At 42.8% G+C, this 22,653-nt stretch overlaps 1 protein-coding gene across 1 annotated transcript in view; it reads left to right on the forward strand.

Moving 5' to 3' along the window:
• Positions 1–20,504, forward strand: part of AACS (acetoacetyl-CoA synthetase) — a 35,068-nt gene extending 14,564 nt beyond the window's left edge. The window contains exons 6-18 of the mRNA XM_064392139.1: positions 3,411–3,525; positions 4,021–4,102; positions 4,209–4,356; positions 7,992–8,072; positions 9,423–9,547; positions 12,175–12,239; positions 12,417–12,539; positions 13,825–13,938; positions 14,083–14,208; positions 15,668–15,737; positions 16,402–16,460; positions 17,600–17,802; positions 20,347–20,504. Of these exons, the coding sequence (XP_064248209.1) occupies positions 3,411–3,525; positions 4,021–4,102; positions 4,209–4,356; positions 7,992–8,072; positions 9,423–9,547; positions 12,175–12,239; positions 12,417–12,539; positions 13,825–13,938; positions 14,083–14,208; positions 15,668–15,737; positions 16,402–16,460; positions 17,600–17,802; positions 20,347–20,484 (1,449 nt within the window). The 3' untranslated portion in view covers positions 20,485–20,504. The remainder of the gene's footprint in view (positions 1–3,410; positions 3,526–4,020; positions 4,103–4,208; positions 4,357–7,991; positions 8,073–9,422; positions 9,548–12,174; positions 12,240–12,416; positions 12,540–13,824; positions 13,939–14,082; positions 14,209–15,667; positions 15,738–16,401; positions 16,461–17,599; positions 17,803–20,346) is intronic.
• The last annotated feature ends 2,149 nt before the right edge of the window (positions 20,505–22,653 follow it).

The following is a 22,653-nucleotide window of genomic DNA, read 5'->3' on the forward strand; positions in this document are numbered from 1 at the left end:
GCAGCTGGGTGCTTTGAGTGCCTTTAGCTGCTCACTCTTGGGATATTTTCACATGCACTCCATGATCTTGGTGAGCTTTTGTCATATTAAATGTGCAGATGAGCAGCAGAGTTGTCTGAGCTTGGCTCTTCTTCCCAAATCCTGCCCCAGGCTGAGCCACACTCCAATCTCCACACTCCAGTTTCTTTTGCCCAAGCAGTCCCATCCTTTGCCTCCTGTCAGGGTGAACTCAGCACTACCCTGGTTGGTCTTTTCCACAAGGCTTTATTTGCCAACAGTGAGGAATTTGATGCTAATGTCACTAACCTGATTAACTGTTTTTAGTGTAGAAATAAATGCTGTGCGTGGAATTGTGACGTCCAAACAGATGTGCCCTGGAAACTTTGGGACTGTATTCTGCTTGGTTTGGAAAGTTTTTAGCACACATCAACAACAGATCTAAATCACTTCAAAGAGGGGTATTAAACCTGTCTTCTATCTGAAAATTTACATATGAAAAATGCAGTGGTTTTGGATTGCCCAGTGCAGAGAGCAATGTTTTTACATAAACCCCTCAGTTTCAGTGTCTAACCCCAGTGACTGGGAAATGTATGGAATAATCATTCCTGGATTAGCACTAGAGGGCAGCAGCATTCCATGTTCTTACACTTGAGGCTGTATCATTGGGGAAAAAAATGATTAAAAAAATCATTACAGCATGTAATGATCAATCTGTTCTACAAATATTTTCTGCTTGCTCAGAAAATGATGGTATGGAGTGTTTTGTGCAATGTGATTCGATCTCTTGTCTGGGGGAAGCTTGCTCACTTTACTTGCATTACAAAGGGCTGCTGTGTTTTCTGTCCATGTTGGTGTGCTGTTGTTTTCAGTGCCCAGCTTTTAGTTTTTGGTGATAGCTTTTTAATGGAACTTGGCCTTGGAGCTGCAGTGCCATCAATATCATTTATTTTCCTTTGGCAGCGTGTGTTGGCATGAATTCAAATCCTGAAATCATGAGGGAGATCAGCAGAGGCCCTCAGAGACATTGGCTTCCACCCTGAGGAAAAGCTGTTCCTCCTTTTGTGATGTCCTATTAATATAAACAAATTTTTGTGCTTGGAGGAATAGTGTAGCATTTCCAGTGTTTGAAGTCCAATTGTGTGTATGTGTTCTGTGAGGCTCAGAAATGTCACTCCTCAGAGCTGCCTACACACTGCAGGCTCTGAATGCCATCCCTCCAAGGCTCCAAGGCTTGAGGAAGTCTCCTGTCAGGAGCCACTGAGCTGCCTCCCACGCAGCACGCCACTCTTGGCAGCTGCTGCTCCATCCCTCTGCTCCCTGCTGTCCCTTCCTAGAAACTCATGGCAAAGTGCTGGCCTGTGCATGAGAAATGGGTGGGTTTGTGAGTTCATGAAGCTCTGCTCCCAGAGCTGGTGAGGAGCCTTTGGTGAGCTCAGTGCAGCTCCATTTGTGGGCCCTGCACGATTTTTTGGACTGAACTGGAAGCTCGTGGGATAGAGTGAGCCATATCTGCTACACCTGAGCTGTCTGTGGAAGGAATTCCTTGCTGAGCCATCTGCTTGGATTGGAGTTCCAGTGTAGCAATTACGTGTTCCATCTGTCTGTATTGCCTTTGTATCATACCAGGCTGCCCTGTGGGGTTTGATGCTGCCAGTGCTAATAAATTTAACTGGGTGTGTTAGCAGCTTTGGTAGGACCCTGAGAGCTGGAGCCATCTCTGCTTCTGATTCTCACTTCTCTTCAGATCTGATTCTTCTCTTTAGAGTACCCGCAGTGCTCATTGGTCTTAATTTTTAACCATCATGCAGCATGGAAATGGGATGTGTGTGCCCTGCACTCAGCATGAGGGGATGCACACGTGTACAAGGGGCTGCTTGGGCTGTTCTGGGAAATGGAGCAAAGCAAGATGTAGAGAGTTTACCAAAGAAGCAGGAAATCTCTCTTCCTACTCCCTTAGAGTAACTGTAATGTATTAATTGAATCTCCATTTCTGAGTTTGTTAGGTAACATGCATGGGGCTTCTTGAAAGCTTCTTCTGTCACCAGAACAGACTCTGGTGATTTTTTGTTTTAAAGTAATCGAGAAATTTGAATGTCAGTGCATTGTCACTGTGTTTTCTCATCATGTGAACAAGGAGAAGGAAATACATGTTTGATAGGAGGGAAAGCTGTTAAGTGACATTCTCAGCTAATACATTTATATGTAGCCATATCCCTTACCTGTGGGTTCTTGTAGCATGGACAAACTGTCTGGACAGAACTCCTGTCCTTTTGCAGCAGGTTTTTTTGCAATGCTGAGCAGCCCAGCTTGGAAACAGAGATGAGTTGACCATGATGTTTTTGCTTTCATCTTCAGTTTTGGTAATAATTTGTTTCTCATTTTGGCTGCAATGTAGAGGGGCAAAATAGAAAACAGAAAAATGAAGAATGCTGGGAAGAATAAGCAGATGACTCAAGTCTGATTTCTGCAATGTGATTTAGGAGATTGTTCTTGAACACTTAGCTGACAATTTTACAGTATTGTGTAATCTTGTACTTCTTAATGCTTCAGGTAATGGAACTAGAGAGGTTTGAACATCAGTGTGCTGAGAGCTTTTATTGAAAGGATTTGCTTCTTGCTGTTGAATACAAAAAGATCCATTTCTGGTAGGCTGCTGCATGCAGTGTACATGGAAAACAGTAAATGCCAGGAGGGTTTTAATCTCAAATAGGATGATAGCTGTGGTAAATTACTGAACACAGTGTAAGCTGGAGGAGACACCTGAAAGTTTAGCATTTGAATGTGTTGTGCTGCAGAGATACTGAAGGAGCTGTGGTATCTTTTGTTGGTAGCCTGTGTGTGTTCAACATCAATTTATTTTGCTAAAAAACCACTGGTGGGGTTTCTTTTGTTACTGGTGGCAGAACAAAGCTGCCAGTCCATGTGGGGGCCCCTCACCATCAGTGCCATCCCCCCCCGGATGGTGTTTGTCCCCCCAGCCTCTGTCAGAGCAGCTGGGGCACGTGGAGCTGCTCCTGCAGGTGCAGCAGGAGTCCTGTGCACCTTCCTGGGCACCAAGTGCCCAGTTCTGCTCACATCACAGCTGCCTGTCCTCTTTACATGAGTCCAGTCTGACCTGCAGGGTGATTTTTTAGCTGTTTAGGACTTTGTGAGCTTGGCCTTTCTCTAAGTGATCCGTGGGGGTTTGATCATTGGTTGGTCTGGTTGGGGGTCATGAATTAATTGTTACAAACCTGTTGTGCTTCAGAGATCCTGTGTGAGTGAAAGACAAGCAGGCAGTCTTTTAACAACTCTCCTGTTAATGCCTGTTCTTATTCCGTGCTTGTTTTGAAATTTACATTTAGCTCCCACTGAAGTTTCCTACTGGAGCAGTTAATTTCATTTTAACACATTTTTCTCTTTATCCCTAGGGTGTACTGGACAGATTTTCCCAAATTCAGCCTAAACTCATCTTTTCTGTTGAAGCTGTTATATACAATGGCAAAGAGCACAACCACTTGGAAAAGCTGCTGAGGGTGGTAAAAGGTAATTTCACTGCATCCCACCTGCTCTGTGGTTCTGTGAGCCCTCAGAGCCTGCCCTGCCACTGCTTGTTGCTGTCCTTCCTTCTTTACAGCCACAGTGGCCACTGAGGCTTTCAGAACACATTTGGGTAAAAGCTGAATGGTCTTTTCTGTAATTTTGACAGTCTTCTGCTTGCTTGACTTTAATAGATCATCAGAAATTAGCCAACAGTGGGAGCAGGGGCTGGTGATGGTGTTTTCAAGCTCAAGCAAAGTGCTGCTGAAGACAAATGGGGAGGCATTACAGCACTAAAGCTTGCAGATTTACACCTAAAAGGCTGGCAGCATTGAGGAAATTACATCTTGGGTAACAACTCCGTCCTCTGGGGTTTCAATACTCAGTGCATCAGAATTATTTCTGTTACTTGGTGCATTACACTGTATGATTCAATCAGGCAGAAAAGACCTTTGCTAATGTAACTCAATGTAAAAAAAACAATTTTCTTCCTTCTTCCAGGACTTCCAGACCTAAAGAAAGTGGTGGTGATTCCATATGTATCTTCAAGAGAAACCATAGATATTTCTAAGATTCCAAACAGGTAATGGGAGCTCTGCTGAGTCCAGAGGTGATCTTACACACGGGCTGGGGTAATGCTTTCAGAAAGTTTTGAAATGTTCCTTTTTTTCCTCCTCCTTCTTATGCAGTGTCTTTTTAGAAGACTTCCTTGCCACTGGGAAAGGAGACCAGGCTCCCCAGCTGGAGTTTGAGCAGCTGCCTTTCAGCCATCCTCTCTTTATCATGTATTCCTCAGGCACCACAGGGGCACCAAAATGCATGGTTCACTCAGCAGGGGTATGTTCTCCCTCCTGGAGCTGCACTGGCTCTGCTTTACTGCTTGGCTTACATTTTTCCTTTAACAGCATCACTCTGTGATGTGTTTTAAGCAAGAATTGATTGCTGATGGTTTTTCAGTAACTTGACAGTGAATGTTTTTATTTGTTAGTGTGGATTGGTAAGGATATAAAATACTCTGGTTTAGAAATCAGTGTGGAGTCCTTTCAGATTCCAGGTGTTTCCTGGGAGCAAATGTCATTCACAAAAGCACCAGCAGAAGTGGCCTGACTGATATTTGAAGAAGAAAAGTCAAATAACTTGAATTCGGTGTTTGCAGCTGATCTTTAGACATGGTTAGCTTGAGGCCCATAGGGAGCTTGAATAATATTTTACCTTGAGCATTACTTCATGTTTATCAGTTTAGAGTATGTCATCCTCCTCAGGCTTGAAGGAAGGAAGGCAGAGAGTTGGAATCTCATTGAGTGTGGGTTTTACATTGCATGGAAACTGCTTGAGGCAGTGTCTTGTTGTGGCTAAAGATATCTGATATTGGTGCCAGAATGACCCTTGCTCACATTCTTTCCACATGCTCTTGATGTTCCAAAGCTCTTAAAATAGAGGAAGTGACTGCAGCAGTGCTAAACCTTAAATTCTGCTATAATCCTTGATGGAAGGCAGGTTTTTCCCCATTGAAGGCAGGCAGGATGTGTTGTTAGAGCATTTGCAGCAATGAGTGTAAATGGAACTGCACAGCTTTTAGCCAGTGCCTCACTCCTGCTGTTTGCTCTGCAAGGCAGGGTGAGCACCCTGCAGGGCTGGGTGGCCTGGGGGCAGCATCCTTTGATGCTGTGCCCCCAGTGTGGGTGTTCTTGCCTCTCTTTGATGGCAGGGACTGGAGGATTTGCCCCCAGACAAATCCCCTGCTGCCTGTAAACACTCTGCTTTGAGTTATCAATCAGCAGGAGATCATACCAGCAGCACCAAATGGTCCCTTTGGGACACAAATCCAGTGTTTGTGAAGAAGAAAGGAGGTGGGTTTTGAAGTTTGACAGCTGTTTTGAAGCTGTGCTGCCTTTAGACTGGGTAAATACTTGCAGGGGTGGATTAGCAAAAACAGGACAGGTGTTTTGTTCAGAGATGGGTGATAAACACTAGAGATGAAAAATAGCTGTAGATCAGAAAATAGGACTTTTCTTTGCAAAGTTCTTTCTTTTCCCATCTTACCTGCTAGCTTGCCCTGAATCATGACTCTGCTCTCCTGAGTCATGTGCAGAGCTACCTTAGAGTTTGGGGCCAGACTACTCATCCTTGCTGGGTGGATGGATGAGTAAGATCTCTTGTTTGTGATGATGTTTCCACTGAGCAGCTCTGTAGTTTTAGTGCAGATTGATTTTTTTTTTTTTCCTGCTGCTAGCACCTCTGGCTGAAAAGCCAATTGTTAAATTAGGGACCTCAGTGTTTAAATAGGGCCTACACAAAGTCCGTGCAAATAAATTCTTAGATGCCTTTTACACACTTGATGGGGTTTGTCTGTTTGTTCTAGGCTTAATCTTGTTTCCACTGGAATTAATAGGATGATTTGCTTTGATTTGATTTTTAAAAAGGCAGATTAGCCTACTGTCTTTGTTTTATTTTTCAACCTTAGTTTAAACCAAATGTGTTTTTGTTAGTAAAAACAGCAAGAAGAGATGACATTTTGGTGAAGACATTTAAATTCTTGCTTATTTATAGTGTGCTGCAATGCTGGTTTGTTACTGTACTGATTTTAGATGCCAATAGGCAGCTTGCTTGAACTTCACAACCCAGTTTATCTGATTCTGCAGTGAGTTTCTGGTCTGTTTTCTTGCTCCACAGTGAAATGACATACATAAATAAAGACAATGAAGCCAGGGCATGGGAGATGATACAAAAAATGGTGGCTCAGAGGAGTAGGCTATTTTTTTGATCCTGGAAGCAAAGCTGTGTGGTTTTGGCCAGTTGGGTGTGCTGCAGAACAACCTTAGTAATTGTTATTCTTTAGTCCTAAAAGCACTGGTGCTTCTTCTTGCCTTTGCAGTTATTCCCTGCTCCCAGCTCTCCAAGGAGAGAATTTTGAGCTCAAATCCTCTTCAGTTCACATCTGTCCATCTCCAGGCTTGGGTGTAAAGCTCTGCAGTGCTGCAGATCCCTGGTGTAGGAAATGCTTGGGGTTGTAAAAGTCCTGTAAATAAATGAGTCCTGTAAATTAACTCAAGAGCATTTTGGGCTGTGAGTTCAGAGCAGCTCTGCCTTCTCCCAGAGTCCTTTTGTTTCCAGCCTGAGATGTACCAGCTTTTGCAGGGAAATTGCTCATAGCCTACACCTAAAACCATTCTCAAAAATCCCCTCTTGGTTCCAAAACTGTGAAGCAGCAAAAACTAAACGAAGGAAAAAGAAAACCAGTATTTATCTGAATTGAATATTACTTTTAATTTTGGTATTTTGCGTGGCTCTTTCAGAATCTCCTGCAGGAGCAATGGGCTTTCCTTTACAAATGCAGTAATTATGTAAACACCTGCAATGCTTTGGGCAACCGTACCAGTTCAGTTCGACACAGTGTTTCTAAATCCCGATTTTTGGGAGATGTTCAGCTGTAGGAGATGGCAGCTGTAGCTAGATGGCAGCGTTGTGACAGCTGAGGGTGTTCAAACAGCAGTAGGTGAATTCAGACCTGGTTCCTTTGAGCAGTGGAGTGAAAATAAGATTTACTCCTTTATTTTTATTTAATGTTTTCTGCTTTTTCTCCCGAAGCATGTGCCAGTTTTATGACTCTCCTTTTTCATTTTGAATGTTTATCTGTAATCTGTTTTCTTTCAGTGTAAATCTTGTTTCATGCTTACGAGGCTCTTAATAGTTTCACTATGACTCCTTGCATAAATGCAAAACCCATTTTTTATTTTAACATTGGCTACATTAATTTGTCACTGCAGTGAAGTGGCTTAATGAAGTAGTCTGTAAATTTATTTATCCTAGCAACTTGTGCTTTAATGATGATCAGGAAGGTGGTTTAGCAGCATTTCCAACAAAAGGAAATAATACATTTCAGGCCATTATTAATATTGATGCTCTGAGCAGTGAGACATCTCACATTTGTGTTTACAAGAGATCTGTGCTGTCAGGTCTTTTGTCTCCTAGATGTTAATAGATAAGATAATTTGGACACATGGTGCTAATGTTCAGCAGCTGCTGCAGTTTGTGGCAGCTCTCAGTTCTTCACTCCTCCCATTGCCCAAATTCACTGAAAATGAAACTGTCAAAGGGCTTCTCTTGGAAAGTCTGGCTGCTGAAAGCCTGCTGTTAAAATCAGGGTCTGCATGGAGTACTCTGCAACTGATGGCTGTGTGGAGTGGAAGGGAAGGGAGTTGTTTATTCCATGGATTAAAAGTGATGTGCAGTGGGAATTGCCGAGGTCTAATGAGAAAGGCTGAAAAGTTATGTGAGAAAATGGAGAATGCAATTGCTGCTGCTGTTAGATAGGCCTGGGATTTATTCAGTGGTACTGGAAGGGAATACTTGCTTTAATCCTGGACTACATCCTGCAAGCTATTGATTGTTAGTGTTTTTTAAGTCTTAATGTGCTGTCAGAGTTTTGCTTTTTCATTAGTGTGATCTTGTATTTTGCTTTCTTTTTGCAGGGTACCCTCATCCAGCACCTGAAGGAGCACATTCTTCATGGCAACATGAGCAGCAGTGATGTGATCATGTACTACACAACGGCAAGTGGGGCTTCAGGCATTTTTAGAGACACTGTAACATCTTTTTCCTGTAAAGATGGGACAACTTGTCATACAAATCCACAAGTACACTCGTTTGTGTGTTAAGTTTTTTTACTGCAAGGGATTGTTCCATCTGAGTTTAAAAAAAAAATCAGGTGAAATAATAAAATGCAGCAGGGACCTTTCTGATGAAAGGTCAAACCCATGTTAAATGTTTCTGACCTAACTGGTGAAGAAAATGGATTGATTTTAGTCTCTTAGGTGTATTGATCAAGCTGCCTCATCAATATCACCTACAAATCAGATTCCACCTTCCTGCAGGGCTAGGTCATACTCGAGATGAGAATTTGTCTGTTTTGTTTGTGAGGAGAGAAACTGCCCAGCTCCAAGCTTGATAAAGGAAAAGGGATGAACCTCATCTGTGTGGGGTTCAGTTATTTAGTGGGGGTGTTCTTCCTAATGCTGTAATCAGGAAAAATGATTCCTAAGCCTTCCTAAGTGCTGTAATCAGGAAAAATGATTCCTAAGCCTTCCTAAGTGGCTGTAGCAGTTTGAGAAGGCTGTCTTTCCTCATGAGTTCCCTTGTGAACTTTAACATGACTAGTCAGTTTGCAGTATCTCCATGGAGGGATCATGGTAATTGCCTTGTCTCTGCCTTGTCCTGGCTCCTGCTGAAAGCTGTGTGTGCAGGGAGCCATGGAATCCCCAGCTCATTAGGTGTTGGTAGGCATCACTTGGATCAACATCCATCAGGAGCAGGCAGCCTGGGACAGGTGAGAGGGTGAGCAGAGCTTCAGCCTTAGTGCTGATGTGATCTGACAAAATCTCTGCTGTGGCTTTCACAGCAGGACAACTTCAGGCAGGGGGAGTGGAGGGGAAGGTGGCACCTCTTGCATGAGGGCAGGGACTGAGCTGGGGTCCAGCTTCTGCCAAGATCTGCACCAGTGCATCCTTGTGGAGCTGGCTGTGGCTGCTGTGCCAGCTGACAGCTCTGCTGGGGCTGAAGGCAGGGACAAACTCATGGAGGGACAAACTCATGGGGAGGACAAACTCATGGTCTGTGCCAGCTGACAGCTCTGCTGGGGCTGAAGGCAGGGACAAACTCATGGAGGGGACAAACTCATGGTCTGTGCCAGCTGACAGCTCTGCTGGGGCTGAAGGCAGGGACAAACTCATGGAGGGACAAACTCATGGAGGGACAAACTCATGGAGGGACAAACTCATGGCCTGTGCCAGCTGACAGCACTGCTGGGGCTGCAGGCAGGGACAAACTCATGGTCTGTGCCAGCTGACAGCACTGCTGGGGCTGCATGGGGGGACAAACTCATGGAGGTTTCTTCTCTGCTCCAGACTGGCTGGATGATGTGGAACTGGCTGGTGACTGCGCTTGCTACAGGAGCTTCAGTGGTCCTGTATGATGGATCTCCTCTCATTCCTTCCCCAAATGTGCTCTGGGACCTGACTGACAGACTAGGGTATGTATGCAGGGCTACATCAGGGTGGTGGCGTTGGCTCCTGTCACCCTGGAGGTGCTGTTCCCCTGGGCAGGAGCTCGTGCACAGCATGACACAGTTTATCTTTTGGCTCAGCCCTGGGTGGAACTGCTTTTTAAAATTTGTACTAAAACATTTTCTGAGAGAGGAGGAGAGACAAAGAGCTGATTGTTTCAAATTGGAGTCAGGTATTAGAATTCCAGGCAAACAAAGACTTTTGGTTCAATACTTTTCAAGAGCAGCCTTTTCAAAAGGCAGTAATTGGGAGCAATCTGAAGAGTAATTTCTCAGCACACTCAGAACTTAGTAAATAAGAGCTCTTTTTTCAAGCAGCTCAACCTAAAATTTTAATATAGAACTTTGACTTAAAGACATAAATTGACTGGAAAGGCTCAGCAGGGCTGCTTATATTTTCATATTTTGCTTTTTAACCTATAATGCCTAATTCATACTGATAAGCTGTTCAGTAATTGTTTCATGCCATTTTTTGTGCCTGAAAATGCTCACAGCACCCTTTCTTGAAGCTTAGAGAAATGGCAGGTAGCAGATAAACAGCTCTAAAGCCCTGTGATTGCATTTAGCTTTGTACACTTTGTTAAACTTCGATTTTTTTTTTTAATTTATTTTGTAACTTTCCTACTTGGCCAGCTACATGTAAGGAGTAAATTTGAATTTTATTACCAGTGAAACAAGTGTCATTTTTAATTGATAATTAAAATTGTTTGTGGTGGAAAGTGGATGACAAAAGATTCACTTTCTGACTCTGCATGATTAATAATTTAAACTTCAGTGTCTTTTGTGACATGTAATATTTAAAGACTGACATTTTGTCTCTGGCTATTACAACTGAAGCTTAATGCCAAGTCAGAATGCTTCCAGTAAAACAAAAACACAAAAGAAACCCACAAACTTCAGCCATGCTTCACCCCCAAAGAAACCCTGGTAGAACAACAGGCAAAAAAAAATGAGAATTGAGAAACAACCCAGCTTATTTTTAAGCATTGTCTCCGCATGCCAAAAGCAAGTGAAGATAAATGTGTCTGCATGTCTCACTTTTGTAATCTGGCGCTAAAAGCGGTGGCCATCTGGGTGGTACTTCATCATGCAGTCTGTTCCCAGCTCACTCATATGTTAAATATGTTAAAAAAAAAGGCTCCAACATGTGAAGATTACCTTCTCCTCTGAAGATGCACCACACTTTCCTTCAGAGAGCATATTCTCAGGGGATCATCGGGATATCTCATCCTGGGTGGCAGGAATGACTCAAGTGGCCATCCATTAGTGATCTGTGCAGGGGGATTGGTGCTTGGTGACTAAATGCAGCTCGGTAGCATTTGGAAGGAAATAAAGGGAGATTTGGCTCTACATGTGCTGTAGAGGAAGTGTCAAAGAGCTTAAAATAGAGAAGCATTTTGTATTCTAATGTAAAATAAGCACTGGTTTGAGGCATGGAAGGAAAGTGAGATGTTACACAAGAGTAAAAATAGTTCATAGGATTGGCACAGAGGGGAGCTGAGAGCACTGGGCTGGGGGCTCTCATGCTGGAACGTTCCCTGCTCATGGCAGGGATTGGAGCTGGATGATCTCTAAGGTTCCTTCCAGTCCAAACCATGCTGTGTGCCCTTCCCAGGTGCCTGGTAAATTGCTCTGTGCACTGATGTGTGTGCAAGGAGCCTGTTCCTACCTGAGGGGAGTCTCCACCAGCATGGCAAAGGAGGAGATCCCCTTTTGGCAGGGTTGAAATATCTCCTCTCCTTGCCTGGAACAGTGTCCATCCTGCCTTGGGAGTCAAAGGCAGCCTAGCAGGACCTTGTTTAAGCTCTGCTGGTGTTGGTATTGCCCATGCTCTGTGCTGTGTCCCTAATCCTCACCTAGCTCTGCATTTTCTTGAGGAGTTTATTGCTGTAATGCAAAATGAATCAGCAGAAGCCAGGTAAGAGGATTTCCTGAGTGGCAGCAGGAGCATTAAACTGGCACTGCCATTGACAGATGGAAGAAACAGAGCCTTTGTTTCAAGTTTTAATTACACTGAAGAGCTCTAAATACCCTTTGCAAGGGCAGGATGGAATTGTTCAGCTGGGCCAAGTTTCCTGATCATTTAGGCATGGACAGCTCAGGCTTTCACCCCTGGAAGCTGAACGGGTATCTCCAGAAAATCACTGGTTGCTGTCCCAGAGTAAAGTAATTATTGTCAAACTGTGCCCTGAAATGGCAAAGTGTTCCTGTGTAAGACTGTACCAAGGCACCCTTGGAAAATTATGGCCCATTAATAAAGTAAACATGCTAACATTTTGTGATGTCTTTGGAGTGTTCTGCAGTTACAAATTCCTGTAAATGTAAGTGAATGTCTCTGTGAGATGGGAGAGCTTTGCTTAATATTTAAAGATAGAGTTAAAAGTTTCAAAGCTGCAGAGATGACATTTGATCTGACTGATTTTGATAGTTCAAAAGGATGTGCCTTGCACTTGGAAAGCTCTGAGAGGCTGCATTGTTTGTCTAATCCACGTACAGAGTGTGTAAGAGCTCTGCTCACTGCAGTGGGAATTGCAGGTCTTTAGAATCTTAGCATATTTAAATATGCAAAACATGTAAACTTCTTTTCCCTCTAGGATCACCATCCTTGGAACGGGTGCAAAGTGGCTGGCTGTGCTAGAAGAGAAAAATTTAAAACCATGTAAGCTTCAAAAAGCTGGTGAATCCCTTCTGTCCTCCCTCCTACCTTTCCTCTCCTGGTTCTGGCTCCCTGTCTTGTCACAGCCCTTTATGTAATTATTCTGGATTGTAGTGGCAAACAGTTCCAAACACTTGGAAAAATTCTGCCTTAACCTGTGTTGCTTTTCTCCTTTTTAAGGTGAAACACACAATCTCCAAACACTCCACACTATCCTGTCTACAGGATCCCCTCTCAAATCTCAAAGCTATGAGTATGTCTACAAACACATAAAAAGCAGTGTCCTCCTGGGATCCATTTCAGGTGAGGCTTTTGTGCTGCAGCATCTCAGGAATTCTCTGACTGCCTCTGCAGCTCCTTCCTGCCTGTTTGGGAAGCTTTGGATCATTTGGGATTGGTTGTAGTTAAACTGGAATGAGCTGTCTCTTTAGTGCTGAGGTTTTTCTGCATAATTCACTGTGCCATAATGAAACTCAGGCACTCCAAAGTGTTTTTGGTGGTTGTTTTGGATTTTAAGTATGATCATTTATTTTGACTGGCTGTCCTTAGGGGTGGCAGGGTGAGATCAAGCAAAGACTCTATTAACCTACAGAACATACTGTTCTGCATATAGCTGACTTTAGCAGAAAATACCTCTTGGAGAGTTCCCATTTCAGTTCTTTTGTGCCAAGTAATTGGCACTGCAGATGGATTTTTTTTTTTTGTGGATTATATAATTAGAGAAATATCAAGCCCCCATGCTGTGCAGTTTGTTGTGAGCAGTGCTGGCTGAGACAACTTCTGCTCATGTAAGGTCCACCACAGCCCTCCTCATTTGCTTTGTAACAAGGACTGACTTTTTCAAAGAGCTTTTTAACTCAGTTTGATTTTTAAAATGTGACTATTCTGCTCCTGAAGTTGTCTCAGACTCTGGGCTCAGTAAGAGTAGTGCTGAATCTAGAACTTGCTACTACAGACATTAATAGACTCAAATGCAGAAGCCTATTTTTGAGAAAAGATAACATGATTGATTTGTGTCTTAATTCTCTTCCATAAAGTCCTAGGAAGACTATAAATATTCCAGTTAAGTAAGCACTTTGACAGTATCTATTTTTCTTAAGATAACTGTTCATCCTGGAGGCCTGGCTCCCCTCCTCCCATGCTGAGAAGGTATAAAAGCTGAGTAAATGTGCAGTGGAATAGCCTGACTGGTTACTTTAAACTAATGAAAACAAACAAGAAAACATTTCTAAGTAATTCTGTAAATATCTAAAGTCTGGTAAGCAGGCCTTGTTTGTTTTCTCTCCTATAAATGGATATTTCCTTAAATGAGATTAAAGAGACTGTTGAAAGGAGAAAAGCTATGCCTTAAGGGATAGCTCTGCATGAAAGGCATACACATATAACAAGATATATAAAGTAAGGAAGAAAACCTTTTAATAAAAGTCACAACATGCTGGATAATGCTGTTTGTTCTATGCTGCTTAGTGTGCATCAGGAGCCTTTGGCAGAGGTTGGCAGTTGGCTGCTCCAGTGTTCCTATGCAGTTTTCAGGTTGGCTTTTTCCAAAAAAATACTGTATATTCTAAATGGATTTCTTTTATTGTAGGCGGAACAGATATAATTTCATGTTTCATGGGTCACAATGTTACAGTTCCTGTTTACAAAGGAGAAATTCAGGCTAGAAATCTTGGAATGGCTGTGGAAGCATGGAATGATGAAGGTAATTGTGATCCTAAATGTGAAGATACAGTAGTGAGGTGATCTTAACTTTAACAACAAGTAGTAAGTGTAGATGCTCTTTGCTTTGTTACTCTGTTATTTACAGAAGGGAAATGTGGAAAATACATTTTTTTTTTGTCCACAGGAAAGCCAGTTTGGGGTGAAAGTGGAGAGCTGGTTTGCACCAAGCCCATTCCCTGCCAGCCCACACACTTCTGGAATGATGAGAATGGAAGCAAGTACAGAAAGGCTTATTTTTCCAAATTCCCAGGTATGGCATGAAGGCCTTTGGAGGGTGCAGACTAAGGGAAGGCACAGGTTTATTTGCTGCTGCCCAGTGACAGCCACTGGTGCAGCTTTGAGTCCCAGTTTCCAGGGTGGGCCATGACATTTCATAACACCTCACTCTGTTTTCTGGTGCTTTGTTGTGATTAGAGATCCAAATAAAAGCAATGAGGATCTCTGCAAAGCTCCAATCCAGGCTGGCTGCTGCTCTCCTTGGGCAGCTCTGCCTGTGCCAGGCTGCAGTGCTTGGCACAGATGTGAGCTGGAAGGGCTGCACAGGGCAGGCAGCAGTCAGCTGTTAGTGAGTGCTGCTCTCTGCCAGGCTGCTCCTGCCTGCCTGGAGGGGTCAAGCCCAAGGGAAAAGTGCTGACCTGCTGCCTCATTAGCATGAGGATTAAATATATATTAAATACATGCTGCCTCAGACATGCAGCCTTAGCCTTCTGCAGGGTAAAGTGGACCAGAGGCTTTTCTTAGTAATTGTGGAGGACTCTGCTCATCCAGGGCTCTTCCTGATGTGGCACAGCAATGCCAAAACCCCTGGTGCCCAGGAATTTTTTAAGAGCAGGATCTCCAGCTGCTTTTTTTTGGATGTGGAAACTTTTTTTTTAATAAATTAGCAACAGTACAGAGTGGATTCACAAAAGTCAGGATGTGCAGCAGGAGATAATGACACAGGAAAACTGAGGAATGTGAGAGTTGCAGGCTGCATGTAAGCCTGACAGCAGAAAATAGAAAAGAAAATAATCTGTGTGACAGTTTTAAGACTGAAATCATTGAGGTTCTGTCTGGACCCCTTTTCTGTCTTTCCTTGTAAATAGGCTTGAGATAGCAACAATTAAAGTTGGAAAATGGTCTTGTGTGCAAATAATTGAGGTTTGTGTTTCTCCTCAGAAAAACTTGAATAGGATTGGGTTGTACTTGGGATTTTGGCAGGCTGCTGTGGCAGTAGCAATCTTAAATAAAACTGGAAAGTCAAACCTGATTTTGCATTAAGACAAAGAACAGTAAGCACAAAAGCTCTCTAGGGAATTTTTGATACCTGTTACACAAGCCCAGAAAGCTTCTTGTACAGAAGTGTGCATCATAAAAAAAAAAAGGATCAAGAAAGACAATGAATGGAGGTGGGAATGTTGTTACTTCTGTGGAAGATGCTTCCAGTAATTCAAAATGAGGTGTTCAGAGCAGCTGGTTTTGTAAGGAATGCTGTGTAGTCATGCAAGGAAGCCATCAGATGATAAGCTGGGGTCTGATCTGATTTCTGAGCTGCTCCTGGCTGTTCTTGCAGTCACTGTGGTGGGGATTGTTGGTGTAGCTCAGTGCTGTACCCTGGCTGGGGGAGAATATCAGCTGTATTTCTGTTCATTCACTCAGCTCATGCCAGCCGAGTTGCGCAATGTGACTGGATGAGGAAATCCTGCTTAACCTTTGCCATTCCCCTCCAGGTGTCTGGGCCCACGGTGATTACTGCAAAATCAACCCCAAGACTGGAGGAATTGTCATGCTGGGTCGCAGGTACAGTGGTCTGGTGGAGTGCTTGGAGGAAAAAAGTGTGGAAATCTGCACTCTTCACCCAGGAGTAAAATGCACATGATTCTGCCACCCTTGATAGCTTTATATTAATTTTATTTACTCTCATTCTGGGTTTCAACCCTTAAATTAATCAGAGCAGCTGGATTTGAGGGAAGGGAGCTCATTTCGAGGTTCACTTTGGTATTTATGAACACAAGACTGGACATGGTTTTGTTCCATGGTTCATAATGGTCCCAGGAGTTGGGATTGAGAGTGCAGCACATTCAAGGTGCTGAACTGGGGAACTTTTGTGGTCTTGGCTTGGCCACCACCTTGTTTTACAGCAACACTTCCTCACAGAAGGGCAGGTATTAAATTGTGCCTGTGTCAGTGCTCACAGACATCCAGGATCACAACTGAGGCTGAATTTACTGTTTGCATTTCAAAGTTGCTGTTTGAAACAAAATTGAGTGAATTAATAATGTTGCTGTTCTCTGAACAGATTCATTCTAATGAGTAAAGTGTCTTTTTGACTCAAATTCTCTTAAAATTCTGTTTCTAATGTGGTTTTGCTTTCATTAGAGTGACTTGCTTAATTGCATCAATTTTTCCTCTTGATCAAGCTGTAATCACACTTTAATGTTTCTTTTTCTTTCTGATTTTTCAGTGATGGTACATTAAACCCAAATGGAGTAAGATTTGGAAGTTCTGAAATCTATAACATAGGTATGAAATCAACTTTCCACCTCTGCCAGCTATGACATTGTTGCATTAAATCTGAAATTTAAGCATTAAAAAGCTGTTTAGAAGGATTAAGGAAAAACTTGCTGTTTTTCAAATGAGACAGTACAGAGTATGTTAGTATCAGTAAAATTTGATTTTGTAGAATTGAAACTGGTTGCTTTCCTGAAGTATCTGTAGGGTGGGATGTGACTCATTGGGATATACAAAAGCAACATTTTATGGAGCAGGTTTTTTCTTTTCCCCCTAACCTGTCAGGCTTTTCTTCCCCTCAAGGCAAGCTCTTGACACTGTGGATTTTTTTTTTGTACCTTTCCTTAAAATTAGAAGTAGTTCTTGAGCTTGTGCTTTGTATTTCAAAGACTGTTGTGACAGGGGGGAAACTGTCCCTGCAGAGTTGCTAACCTGAGACTCAGGGCCCTGCTGCCTCCTTGCTCTTGTGTCGCCAGGACTTTGTCCCCTGTGTGTGCTGCAGTGGGGAAAGCCAGAGAAAACAGCTTTTCTGTCCCAAAAGTAACAGTAAACTTTTGTATGGACCTCAGTGGTCCTTAAACCTGGATTTTCACATAAGAGCTAAAACTGCAGAGCAGGCAGAGTGAAGCCTAACCCAGGCAGAGGGTGCCTGTTTCCCTTTGCCCACACAGGGGAGGTGGTGTTTCTGTTCCATAATAACCAAAACCGCGCGTCCTGAACGCTCTGCAAAGCCCAGCTGTGGCAGTCGCATTTTCTGGAAAAATCCCTTTGCCCAGGATTTTCTCCTGGGAAAAAGAGAAGCCTCAGAGAAAAAGGAAAACAAATTCTTATCTCATTTGCTTCTCCTGCGTTGTGCTCACATGTGGAATGTGTTTGGAGATTGTTCCACTGGTTTCATGTGAGTTGTTTTGACTCACTGGCCAATCAGTGCTGGGCTGTGTCAGGACTCTGGAGAGAGTCATGAGTTTTCATTATTATGTTTTTAGCCCTCTGTAAGTATCTTTTCTGTATTCTTTAGTATAGTTTAGTATAGTACTCTTTAATATAATAAATGATCCTTCTGAGAACACGGAGTCAGATTCATCCTTCCTCCCTTCACCGGGGCACCCCACGAATACAACGCCCAGCTCTAACAAAGATCCCGTTTGCAGTGGAAGCCTTCGAGGAGGTGTCTGACAGCCTGTGCGTGCCCCAGTACAACAAGGACGGCGAGGAGAGGGTGATCCTGTTCCTGAAGATGGCCTCCAGCCACGCCTTCAGCCGCAGCCTGGTGAAGCGCATCCAGGACGCCATCCGCGCCGCGCTCTCTGCCAGGCACGTCCCCAGCCTCATCCTGGAGACCAAAGGCATCCCGGTATGTCAGGGAAAAGGCTGCCTGCTGTTTTCTTTGTCACCTTGAATAGTAATTAAGGGAGCAGTTGTCACTGCTCTTCAAACCCACGTAGGTGGAAATTTTAGCATCTCAAAAGTGTATTCGAGCTTTATAAATAGTTTGGCTATGTTGCCTAGCAACAGCTTTTCATCTCCTCTTCAGCTAAGCGTGGTTTTTGTTTTTTAAATGGGTTGCTTTTTCTCAATAGTGTGTTCTTAAACCTCTTCAGAGAAAATATTAAAAAGGTCATTTAACTTTAGCTTTTCTGGCTATCCATAAACATATTTTGTTTTTGTTTTCTTGTTAGGAGTGACTTTCTTAGGAAGGCTGAGAGCACTCGGCAAATTCAGAAGATCATCTTGTAAACCATTTCACTTTTACATCTGTTTAGCCACTTAAATGGAGCTCTATCACTGTCTTAACTGTAACAGTAATTAAAATGAAATTGTTGTGCTTGTTCAGGGGGAGAAATGTGTGCAGCTGAAGGTTCTTCATGCTCAGTCTGCTGAAGCTGTTCTGCTGGAGCTCTTTGTGTGAGCCCTTTAGTTGGAATATCTGGTTTACAGCCCTCTCTGATGTTTCAGTGTCTCTGAGCAGCAGAATGGGGGTGCAGAGTGTGGTTTTCCCCACTCCATTTGCACATGGACTTGAGTGTGTCCAGACAAAAGACTTGAGACTTCAGAGCCATCACCTGAACCTGGCACCCCTTTCCTGCAGGATAACTTTCCATGTGGAAGTGCTGTAGGGCTCAGCAACACTGTGCTCCACAGAGGAATCTGGTCCTGATCTCTTGAGTTCATTTTGTTTCAGGGTGCTGTTGGGAGATTTTGAGTCCTTGGCTCAAAATGTCTTTGCATGAGCGTAAAATTCCCTGAAGTTCCCATTTTCTGGGCTGCAGCTCAGCTTGTGTGGAGTGTTGAACTTGTGAACTGTGTGCATCACCTCGTTGTACAGCAGGGAGGTGCTTGGGATGGGCTGCCCTCAGGAGAGCCTGCTTAGATCATTAATTAGCTCACACATTGACTGAATTGAGTGATTTTTAATTACCTTTCAGGTAAATCTGCCAGTGGTGAAGTGATCAAAGCTGTCTCTCATCTTTCTTTAAAAGTTTTGCTTGGAGGGAAGGGAAACTGTCTATTTTCTGCTACTTTTGGAAACGTGCTTGACTCCTCATCTGAAAACACAATCAGATCCTGACACTGTTCTGGTAGAAACAGCTCAGCTGTGCTGAGGTGATTTAGCAGCACAAACCATGCTTTTAGTAGGATATTTAGTATTTAAAACATAGTGTGAATCTGTCTAGTTCTCTCCTGACCAAATAAACATTCTGCTCATCATCCACAGGCTTTATTGATTAAAGTAAACTAATTTACCTTGAACAGCCTTATCTTTTCTTAAAGAGGGCAGTTCCCTTGCAGGCCACTGGGCTGTTGTGGTTTCTGGGCACGAGTGACAATTGGGCTGCTGATTGTTGAGAAGAGATGAAGGTGGCTCAGGAGGGGTAGGGTTACACATGACTTCAGCAGATCTAGTGAGGAAAAGTTGATTTTTTTGTATCCAGACAATATTGTAAAGGTGTGCTAAGGTTATTTTCCCTGTTCTGAGTGATCTGCAGTGATAAATGTGGTGCCTGGAGCTCGCTCAGGAGGCTCAGTGGCTTTGGAGGCCAGGGCCAGCCTGGGTTCTCCCCTAGCAGATGGAGCAGGAAGGCAGGTGGGCTCCTGGGGCAGGCAGGAACATCGAGGAGGGGTCTGTGTGTCAGCTTTGCAGAGCTGCCACCCCCAAAATCTCAGTGGCAGCAGCACCAGGAGGGGGCTCAGAAAGCCTTGGAGCCTCTAAAACCAGAGCTCACCCAAGCTAGGCCTGGGCTGCTCCTGCTCACACTGCAGCTCATCCTCCTTCTGGGTCACAAATTGCAGCTCTGATCCTGAGAAGAATTTGGGTTTTATTCTGCAGGGTCCTTCCTTTGAGTCACACAATGTAATAGAATTTGAGGGATTCACAAGTGGAGGTGAAGCCTCTGTTGGTTCCAGTTTATTTGATTTGTTATGGTTTGTTTTGAAATGTGTTGAGGACCATTTAAGCTCAGTTTCACTTCACCCTTTTAGAAAAACTGTCCAATTCAGATAAGAAAATCCTGCTTTTCTTCTTCCAAAGCCCAGTGCAGTTGGGCTTTGTTTTTTGAGCCTACCTTTAAAAAATCCAAATGTTTGAACATTGGATGTGTCAGAACATAAAAACCAAATATTTTTAGTGTTTATACCGTGGTTTTGTTGTTTTATATTGGAGCTTGATCATGTTCTCACAGAATTGCCAGTAGGAGTAATAAACTGACACAAACTCTTTGAATTCTACCTACTCCTGAAGTGATTTTTCAGAAGAAAGTGCTTCAAGTGTAACAGAAGAGAAGGCATTCTGCTAAATTTTGATAGAGTTCTGGAATTGGTGGGGGGTTCATGAATATTTTCATAAAACCACTACATGGAAAAAAAAAAGTAATTTTATCTTTGCTGTTTTGTTTTTCAGTATACAGTAAATGGGAAGAAAGTGGAAGTAGCTGTGAAGCAAATAATTGCAGGGAAAGAAGTTGAGCAGCGGGGAGCTTTCTCAAACCCAGAGGCTTTGGACCTCTACCAAAATATTCCTGAGCTTCAAGACTATTAAAGTCACTTTTTTGGTTTGGTTTTTTTTTGTGTCTGTCTTTGTTCTGTATTTGTTTTGTATATACCAATACTGTATGTAAAGAAAAAGCTCTATTTAATACCAGTGGTTCTTTTAAAAGGAAAATATTTCATGAAGTGCATTATGAAAGGCTTGGGTAAAGCTTAGCTCCCTTTTATTGGTTAAATATGCCATATATTTTGGAGTTTTTTCCAGCCTGGAAGGAGAAACCTGCCTGTTTTGATTTTTATATATATGAGTGCATCTTTTCTGGATAGATTTACATCAGCAGCCCATCAAATGGGAGCTCCTATAGTTGCAGACAGAATATTTCTTTCATAAAATGTTTGCTTTTTTTTTTTAAAACTGGATTTTAGCAACATGTTTCCATCCCTGTGTTTGTCCCTGTGAGGGAGTACACAGATTTTAACCCCTTGCCCCTGAACCATGCAAGTGTTCTCAGTGTAGTGTGCATTAAGGTGTTTTTATAAAGCCAAATCATAATGCACTGAACCCATTTGACTCAGAATCATTTCCAGAAATGTCTCATGGTACCTTTGGGGGCAATTGCTGCTTCATTTTGTGCTCTAGCCTTCTCATTATTTTAAGCTCTTGGCTGAGAGACTTCTGGGGGCTCAGGAGGTGAAGGGAGCATCCCCTCCTCCTCATTCCTGGGTAACTCCAGGTTATTTCCATGGCATTTCTGACAATATTGTGGATTAACATAATTACATTTGAAGAAGACATTTTGCTTCCTTGGTTGAAGTTCTTTTTTGGCTCCAAGCTTGGCTGAGGAATTCCAGAGTGTTTCTTTATTAAAAGCTGATGGGTTTTGTAACTTTTTTTACTAAATGCCATGTTGGAAGTGAGAGGCCCCTTTTCTAGGTCTGTAACCCTCCAGTTTATAAAGGGAAAAATGCTGTCATGAAACAACTGAGCTTACTGAAACAGTGACATGGAAGCACTAAAGTGTTTTGTTTTCCATAAAGGACAGTTGCAGTAGGTGTACAACCCTCTGGCATTCAGTGTCTCCTGCACTACCTGAATTGTGTGAGTGAAATATTATTGTACTGACAATTGTGTTGGATGCATTCAGCATTGATAAAGAGTTCATTAAAAGGAATCAATTCTTTATATATAATAATTATATATTACATCTCTCATCTGTTGCTGTCTTTATTTTCCTTTTGACTGGTTGTCGTGAAATCATTTTTAGCTTCGTTTGTTTCTCATTTTAATGGGTTTCATCAGAGTCCAGCTCAGTCCAAAACTTTCTGTGCTGTACCAGGTCAGGCCATGCTGGAGTGGTAATAAAAATACCAAGCACCCATTAGAAAAGTATAAAAAGGAGCTATCCAAGCTGCCAATAACCTGTGATTAAAAGTACTTTTAAATTCCTTCCCCTTCTGGCTTGCTATATATAAATTTTACATTAACTGTGACTTTGTATTCATTAAAACTTCATTATATTGTTCTTTAATTCATGCAAAATGTCTGAGGTTTACAAAGCCCACAGAAGAATCTTATTAATAAGTAATTTTGAGTTCTTTCATTAATTAAAGATAGTTTAGAAGCACAGATACATTAAGAACATATACAATGCCTAGAGGCTGCTTTTTCTAATCCTTTATAAAGCTGCAAACACTGGAGAAAGTTTCATTAATGGATATAATTTGATCTTTTGTAATTGTCAGATGTTGCAAAGCTTTTCCCAGACAGGAGTTACAAACAAAAATATAGATTTTCCTTCTGTATTGCCCTGAAGATGACAATTTTACCCAGAAACACTGGCTGGGTGCCTTAGGGCTGCTGTACCTTGAGTGCATGGCCCTCTTCCTTTTTTCCCCTGTTGCCTATTTCTAATTTGAGGTTCCCAGTGTTGTGCCTGGAAAGCTCCATGTGCAGATTTCAGTGGGATGTGTGGCATGCAAATAGAGCTGGCTCTGAGCTCTGACTTAAACGTTCAACAGCTTCAATTAGAGCAGAGGAGCTCCAGGCTGGGAGCAGATCTGGGAGTAACTCCCAAATTCCATGATGGAATCAGCCCATTTGCCCTGGGGGGCTGTGGTTTTATCTCTCCCCTCTCAGAAATGTGCTTTTGTCAGCTCCTGTTGGAGCAGGTGCTTCCCCCTCCCGCTGCCTTATGATTTCAATTCATTTCCCTGGTTCGTG

Source organism: Passer domesticus, chromosome 17, assembly GCF_036417665.1.
Source record: "Passer domesticus isolate bPasDom1 chromosome 17, bPasDom1.hap1, whole genome shotgun sequence".
NCBI classification, from domain to species: domain Eukaryota; kingdom Metazoa; phylum Chordata; class Aves; order Passeriformes; family Passeridae; genus Passer; species Passer domesticus.